The sequence below is a fragment of the Pteronotus mesoamericanus genome, unplaced genomic scaffold, assembly GCF_021234165.1.
Source record: "Pteronotus mesoamericanus isolate MK-2021 breed Mesoamerican mustached bat unplaced genomic scaffold, CSHL_Meso_final scaffold_83, whole genome shotgun sequence".
Taxonomy (NCBI): domain Eukaryota; kingdom Metazoa; phylum Chordata; class Mammalia; order Chiroptera; family Mormoopidae; genus Pteronotus; species Pteronotus mesoamericanus.
Window position 1 is genome coordinate 1,470,019 of NW_026555328.1, and position 8,240 is coordinate 1,478,258.

The 8,240-nt window shown below is 40.1% G+C and overlaps 1 protein-coding gene across 1 annotated transcript; it reads right to left on the bottom strand.

Moving 5' to 3' along the window:
• Positions 1–4,050: 4,050 nt before the first annotated feature.
• OOSP3 (oocyte secreted protein family member 3) lies at positions 4,051–7,850 on the bottom strand. The gene is made up of 4 exons (XM_054563705.1): positions 7,781–7,850; positions 6,234–6,412; positions 5,143–5,152; positions 4,051–4,190 (listed from the first exon to the last, which is right to left on the bottom strand). The coding sequence occupies exons 1-4, from the start codon at positions 7,848–7,850 to the stop codon at positions 4,057–4,059; spliced, it is 393 nt and encodes a 130-aa protein (XP_054419680.1). The 3' UTR covers positions 4,051–4,056.
• Positions 7,851–8,240: the final 390 nt, after the last annotated feature.

The window sequence follows — 8,240 nt, forward strand, 5'->3', positions numbered from 1 at the left end:
ATCTTCTCACAATCCTGAAGGCCGGAAGACTGAGATCAAGGTGTTGGTAGTGTTGGTTTCTCTTGAGACCTCTCTCCTTGGCTTGTAGATGGCTGTCTTGTCTTTCTGTCTTCTCACATGGCCTTTTGTGTGTGTGTGTATGTGTCCTAATATGTTCTTCTAATCATTATTATAATCTCAGAACGCAGGAATCAATTGATCATACTCTTTAGCATAGCCAACTAGTATCATTAGTCTATGCAAAGACCCTCTTATTGTATTGTTTTTCTTTATTCCATCCCCTGCTTCCTATGGTCACCCTTAAGTGGTTAATGTCCATCCTTCCATCCTACTTTCCAAGTGTTTTTTTACATATATGTCAATGTGAGAAATATATTTTACTGTATGTCTATAAACAGTGCAGTGCTATAGGCCTTGGGCGTTTTTCTTGCATTTTTTAAATTTATTTTTATTATATGTTTCCATTACCATTTATCTCCCTTATGCCCTCTCCCACCTACCCTCAACTCACCCCCCCTTACCCCCAACAGTCACCACACTACTGCCCATGTCCATGAGCCCTTTTATTTACCTTTCTGTATGGAGCTAAATGCATGTTTCTAAATGAAATCTAATCTATTCCTCTTTACTGTTGCATTGTAGTCCCTACAATTCTTTCCTGACTCTCTGGGTTCCAGCAACTATCACCCAATTCTCTCAAGCACTCAGAATGCCTTCTGTATTAGTTTCCTATTGCTGCATAAAAAATCACCACAAATCTGGCAGCTTAAAGCAATACCACTCATTACCCCACAGATGTGAGGTCAGAAGTCCGTGTGAGCTCAGCTGGGTTCTCTGCTTAGGGTCCCATGGAGCCAAAATCACAATGTTGGCCAGGCTGGGCTCTTATCTACAAGCTCAGGGAAAGAAACTGTTTCTGAGTTCATTTAAACTGTTGGTTGAATTCAGTTCTAATCTAATTAAATTTACAGATAGACCTATGCCTTATTCATTGTATCTGTGACATGAGTTAACATTTAAACACATGTTGTTCTAAAACAAAAACTCATAAGCACAGTCAACAGTATAATGGCTACCAGAGAGAAAGGGGGGTGGAAGGAGGTAATAAAGGATAAAGGGGGTTAAATATATGGTGATGAAAGGAGATTTGACTTTGTGTGGTAAATACTCAATGCAATATACAGATGATATATTATAGAATTGTACACTTGAAATCTGTATAATTCTACTGACAAATGTCACCCCAATAAATTTAATTTAAAAAAATAACCACTTGTTCTAAAATTTTTTATTAATTCATTTAGTTATTAAAAGAGTCCTAGGAGGTAGATATTATTTTATTCCCATCTTATAATCAAGTGATACATGGAGGAATCAAAAACCCAGCCTTAAGCCACACGGCTGGTAAGTGGCATGCAATCTGAACAGAATTCAAATTGAGATAAAGGTTCAGACTCAATATGAGATTAAAAGTAGGAGATCCATACAATAGCTAATGTTGAGAAGGGTTCCTGGTGTGAAGATGTGCTTAATTAACTATCAATAGGAACCACTCACTCACCTTTCTGAAAGTTCTTTATCAACTCTTTTTTCCAGCATCATCTCCTCTCAAAAGAGGTTAAATTAAAAGAATTTCATGCATTATCAGGCATAAACTAGCAGAACCATTGTACAAGGGTGGCCTCCCCCCAAAATAAATTATCTTCCGGATGGTGTGTCCCTTGTAGTACAGGCTTCCCCCTTTAGGTGAGCGTTCTAGGAACCCATCTGTATCAGTGTACCAGCTGGCATCGTTGTGACAGGCTGCGTTTAGCCTCAGTGAACGTTTTTTGAAGACTCAACACGTTTGCCCATTTCATGATGGGTGATTTACAAAAGCACCTGTTCACACAGCACTGAGTGTTCAGCAGCTTTTGACCAAAAATGCCCCACTCCCCCCATTCACCCAATCTCACCCTAGGCAATTTTTTTTGTTTCCCTGGATGAAAAAACTTCTCAGAGGAAAATGTTTTGCCAATGAGGAAGAGGTGAATAAAAAACAAAACAAAACCAAAAAAAAAAAAAAAAACAGCAAAAGCAGTAAAAGGCATCAAAATCAAAGAGTTCAAAAACTGTTTTGTGCAGTGGAAACAATGTTGTGATCAGTACATGGCATCATATGGAGAGTACTTTGAAGGTGGCTGAAGTTTAAACATGTAAGAATAAATACACAATTTTTTATAAATAAATTCCAGGTTTTTAGGGTCTCCCCTCATAAGTGATTTATTAAACAGCTCCTTACAGTGGGGTGGGTGACAACGGCCTTCCACACCAGCCTCGCAGTGTGGACCTTATTTAAGTTTAGCACTCGGACATCAAGAAGTATAGCCACAAAGACACGGCATGTTTTATTTGTAAAATCAACTCCACATAAAAATTATATACAGATATCCACTTATCATAAGAGAATATGCAAGGGCCACATTGCCACTTTGCTTAAAAAAAAAAAACAACCCCAACTTCTGAAAAACATATGAAGTATTAGGCACTATCCCAACACATCTGGAAGTTATTCTAGATGGCCTCCCAGGAGGTGGCATAGAAAAGTTCCAAAATCTACAGTGATTGGGTTAAAACTAGATTTAAGAATTCTACAGAACACACTTATCAAGATTGCTACAGAATAACCTAAAACACAGCCGCATTTGCACTCTCATAGGCTAAAGAATGAGGCCTTTTAAACAGAAGTAACTGATGGGGTGGGTTCACCTGCAGAAGAAAAAGACAGGAAGTTAATGAGCAGCTGCAATGTTGCTACCAACAAACTTGGTACAGAAAACCCAACTGACTACTGCTTTGACCAAATGAATATTGAGCACCTACTATGTGTCGGGTGTTAGAGAGAAAGGTTGAGGAGATTGAAACACTCAGCCACTTCTATCCCAGCACGCAAACACTATTTAAAGTGAATGGTTTGATTGTCAACCCAGATTACGTTTAAAGCAAACTGGAGATTTAGTTCATTTGACATGGTAAATGCAGTGAGAGAAAACTTATCAATAAGACCACAACATATGTGGACACATGGAAGTAGCATTTTTTTTCCAAATGTGATCATAATTAATGTGAGACTGATCACATAGCTAGACACTATTTAAACCACAAGGGGAAAAAAGCTAATAAGCAGAGACTTAAGCTTTGTCGTTCCTTCTATCGACAACGTCATGTGTTGCCTGTTCTAAGGATCCTCACTGAGGGGTCTTGGAAGTATAGAATCCAAGGCATTCCAAATAAGCAGGTGTTGGGTAAGTTCCAGGAAAGACCATGTTTGGCAGAGGGAAGGTTATTATCGGACTCTGTAAGTCTGTTTCCAGTAGTGCTTGGAGTGGTATCTAAAAAGGATGAGCTAAAAGTTTTAAAGAAGAGAAAAATTGCCTATCAGGTCAAATTTTAAAATAAGCCACTAAGTCTCACTTTGACCTGGCTGATTGCTAACTATCAGCATTTCAGCCCAAGTTCTGTTAACCCACTATACTGTCTCAGTAGGATTCCCCACAAGCAGAGCCTGACCAAAAGACTTACAAACAGGTGATTTATTCTAGAAGTGCCTCCAGTAAGACGATGGGGAAGCAGAAAAGGAAAATAAAGATAAGAAAAGCATGCTATTTCAGGCAAAGTCCTTGCCCCAGCAGAACCTACAAGGGAGCTCCAAAGTCAAATGCTGCCTCACGCTTTGTCCTCGAGTCAGGCAATAGAGTCAGGCTTTCTTTCAAATTCCACTCAATCACAGAGGTGGGGAGAATTTTGTAAACTCCCAGGCCCAGTTGGGGCTTTTAAAGGCCCATCTGCCCAGAAGCAAGGTGAGGGGCACACAGACATGGTGAGGAAGACCCAAGTGGGCCTGGGCAGAGCATCTGCAATGACAAATGACACAGAGAAGTACTTCATTGGGCAGAGGAACAGTTCAAACCAGCATCATTCCAGGGCTCTGACCCAGCTGAGCTTCACTTTCCAAACGCTTTACTTTTAACAAGCGGTCCTTAGAGAGCAAACAGTACATGATCTGGTCCATTATACTCACCTGGAAACAAAATACACTAAAGGAATTCTTCCAGTGACTCCTTTGCGAATGATGGCATAGTGGAGAGCTGAGTAAAAAATCACTCCATAGGAGAAAACCCAATGGGACAAAAAGACCTTTTTAATACCACCTCACACAGGGGTTTTAATGGAATTTGAACAAGGAACAGATCATGTCAAGATGTAAGATCTTTATGCTAAAGTCTCTTCGGAGACCACCAAGAAAACACCAAGTCAGGCCCCACCGGGGGTGTCCAACCCGTGGCCCGTGGACCATATGCAGCCCAGGATGGTGATGAATGTGGCTCAACACAAAATCATAAATTTACCTAAAACCTTTTTTTTTTGCTCATCAGTTTTCATTAGTGTTTGTGTATTTAATGTGTGGCCAAGACAACTCTTCTTCTTCCAGCATGTCCCAGACACCCCAAAAGTTTGGACACCCCTGCTAGACTATCGGTGCATTTGTGGAAATTGAAATCATGAATTGCCAGGCCAGAAACAAGGGTTACACATTCTACTTAATAAATTTATCCTGGGATTTGGCCTTCAAATGTTACCACAGTGCTAGGTCCCAGGCCTCTGGAGATATTAGACAGAAGGGTACTTTTATTTAAAACCATAATTGGAGGTTCATGTGTTCTGAATACATGCTTATTGTGGAGACATTAAAAAAAACTGTGTAATGGCAGAATAAAACTGTCCATAATCCCAACACAGAAATAATATCTGTAAACGCTTTTAGGTGGTATATTTTTCTATCACATACTGTTTTTTAAAAATGTCATACTGGATTACCATTTTTCAACCTGTCAATTTATGCAATAAATCATCTCATGTAAATAAAATGCTTACAAGGACATTTAATAGAAATTCAACATCCATTAACATGGTTATTTGTCCATCATGTTGTTACTGATTATTTTTGTCGAGAGTCTATAAGTTGTAGCCCTGTCCGGTGTGGCTCAGTTGGTTGGGCATTGTTCCACAAAATGAGAGGTCTTCATTTCAATTCCTGCTCAGGGCACATGCCTGGGTTTTGGGCTCACAAACTCTTCCAAGAAATAGAAGATGGAACATTACTCAACTCATTCTGTAAAGGCAGTATAACCCTGCCAAAATCAAATACATAACAATAAGAACTAACAGACCAATACACCTTAGAATGGGGACACAAAATTCACCAATAAAATAATATCAAAGTGCCACACAGATCAATGGAATGAGAGAGAGTCCAGAAATAAACACTTGCATATATGGTCAATTAATTTATGAGAAAGAAACCAAAAATGTACAACGGGTAAAGAACAATCTCATCAATAAGTGTGCTGGGAAATCTGAACAACCTCATGCAAGAGAATGAAACTGGACCACTGTCTTACCCCATACACAAAAATTAACCCAAAATGAATGAAAGACTTCCATGTAAAACCTGAAACCATAAAACTCCTAGAAGAAAATGTAAGCAGTAAGCTTCTAGACACTGATCTTGGTGATGACTTTTTGGATTTGACTCCAACAGCAGAGGCAACAAAAGCAAAAAATAAATGAGTGGACTACATCAAATGAAAAGGCTTCTGCCTGGCAAATGAAACCAGCAACAAAATGAAAAGACAACCAACTGAATGGGAGAAAACACTTGCAAATCATATATCTGATAATGGGTTAATATCCCAAAACATAAAGGACTCATACAATTCAATAGCCCAAACATAAACAATTTGATATCCCATTGTCTCCTTCTTCAAAGGATGAATGTAAATCTCATTCACCAATATCTAGTCCTTCACCTGCTAGACAGCTGCATGGTCTGTGGTCAACTGTTAGCCCTTTTAGCTTCAGTTACTTACTGTGAAAACTGGAAATAATACCTTCTTTCCAGTGTTTCTAGATCTTAGGAGGTGTGAGGACTAAAGATGATTTTTGAGTGCTTGAGAAGTCATAATAACATATACATCAGTGTATTCTCCCCAATGCACTGTGAGCTCTTCAAAACCAAATCCTGGGTCCCATTGGTCTTTATCCTAAAAGTGCCGAATTTAAGCGTCATAAAAATGACAGGTTCTTCATCTTTGGCCTTGATTGCACCTATCTTGCACTAACTCAACGCGCCGTGCCATTGCAAGGTAAGATTGGGGAGTTAGGTTCTTATTTGAAATGGCCACAGCTCTTACCTCTTTCTGAATCCTGCACTCGGTGACAAGGTACTTAAACTTATATCCCATCTCAGGGATTATGTTGGTTACAGGACAACCAGTTCCCAGAGGCATCGCGTCAGAATGCAAAAAGTGACCTTGACTAAGTAGAGTCAGTTCGACCACAGCCCAGAATGTAGAAGTACATCCTACGGACACTGTTGAAAGAACCCCTCCAAAAAAGATTCAGATAAAAATTTGAGTTCTGGAGGACACTCAGAGAAAGTTTGTGCACAGTAATAAATAAGTAAGTACCCCCTGGAACACCCCTGAGAGATGCAATGTGATCATTCAGATGAAGTCATAACAGCTGTGAGTGAAGAATTACCATCGGATCAGACTCGTGCAGGCCTATCTGGAGACAATCTTCATTTCCTCCTCCTAGCATCATTTCCTTTAAAACTAGAGTTAAGCTAAACATGTGATGCTCTCTCTGCTTTGCTTGCACTGTGGGACTGCCCCCAGAGTAGGGCAGCCTCGAGCTGGTGTGTTGGCCTTGGCTCGCCAGGACGGGGCCAGTATAAATGATCAGTGGGACACTGAAGCCACAGCTTCTCTGTAGCTTCTGGCCCTCATCCATAGCAGCCAAACACAGCTTTTGTAGGTGAAGGGACAAAGGAAACCATATATTTCAACCACTGCTGATCTTCCCATGAAATGAAGATCTGTACCTGCTGTGTCTCCTTCTACAAAGCAAAATGAAGAGTGTCTTAGATTAAGGCCTACTCATGTCTGGTGAGTCCGACTGTGAGCGCAACTCATTATGCACAGCTGCAGTGCCTCATTTACTCCAAACCAGGGGTCAATGCTAAGTTTTCAGAGAGATAGGCAAAGACACGTTCTACAGATAAAGCTAGGCAATGCTATATTTTCATGATTAGGGAATATTAAAAATAACAAAATGAACATTAAGTTTACTTTGTATGTAGTACTTCTATGCAGTGACATTTTCAGCGAAGAAAAAATAAATAACTTACATGAAGAAAGATCACTGCAGATTAAGCCACAAGTAGAACACACGAAGGAAGTGGATTACAAATAAAACAACAGATATTAAAAGATAACTTTATGATGCAGGAAAAATAAGAAGTAAGAAGAGAAAGAATGGAGAGCTTTGTTTCCACAACCTGACTTAGAACTAACACGCCATCGCTTAGGAGGGGACAGAGGGTGACTGGACGCAGGTGGCTGGATTAGGAGCAGATCACAGTGGCATATGGAAAAGCAGTCTGAAACTTCAGGTAGGGAAATCTCTTTCCCCAGATGCAGGGATGGAAGGGAAAGCCACACAATGGGAAATATGTACATCTAGAAGGAAGAATATAATTATCACTTTCCCAAACACAAGATTAACTAGATAAATCACTTGCTGGGGGAAGGGGGGCATGGAAAAGGCCAAAAGAGAAAAAGCGTCACTTCTCTAGGCGTTAGAACAATAGAATGGCAAGTCGCTCCTCCTGGAAGCAGCAAAAAGGAACAGCCAGCAGCCTCTAAGAAAACACACCTTCAAACAATAAAACGTGTACCTGACTTTTGCCCAGAAAAAGCCAAAATCATGCACAAAAATAATGATTGTAACCCCACAAAATCCTTCATGGTTTTGGTCGTCATCTCCAACCAATGACCCTTCAGATACACGGGAAATTGGAAGTGCCTGACCTGCTTTGGGTCATTTTATAGGTAATGCCACACCCAGCTGATTGCATTTATAAATCACTTTGTGCTGATTGCTTTTATTTTCTAGGAGTATGTACTGGGTTTTTCCTCCTCCAAATTGCTTAATGTCTGAAAAATACGGGAAGTACAAAGAACAAAATAAGTACTGTTTATTAAAGTGGCCATTTTTTTAATATTCCCAGGAAGACTTCTTTCTCCGTCCTGAAGCTGGACATTCTCATGGCCACTCCAGCACCAAAATCAGGGGTGCATATGAAGTGGCACCAGCAAATCTTGGAGACCCGTGACTCCTCCAGCCCTCTGAGGTTC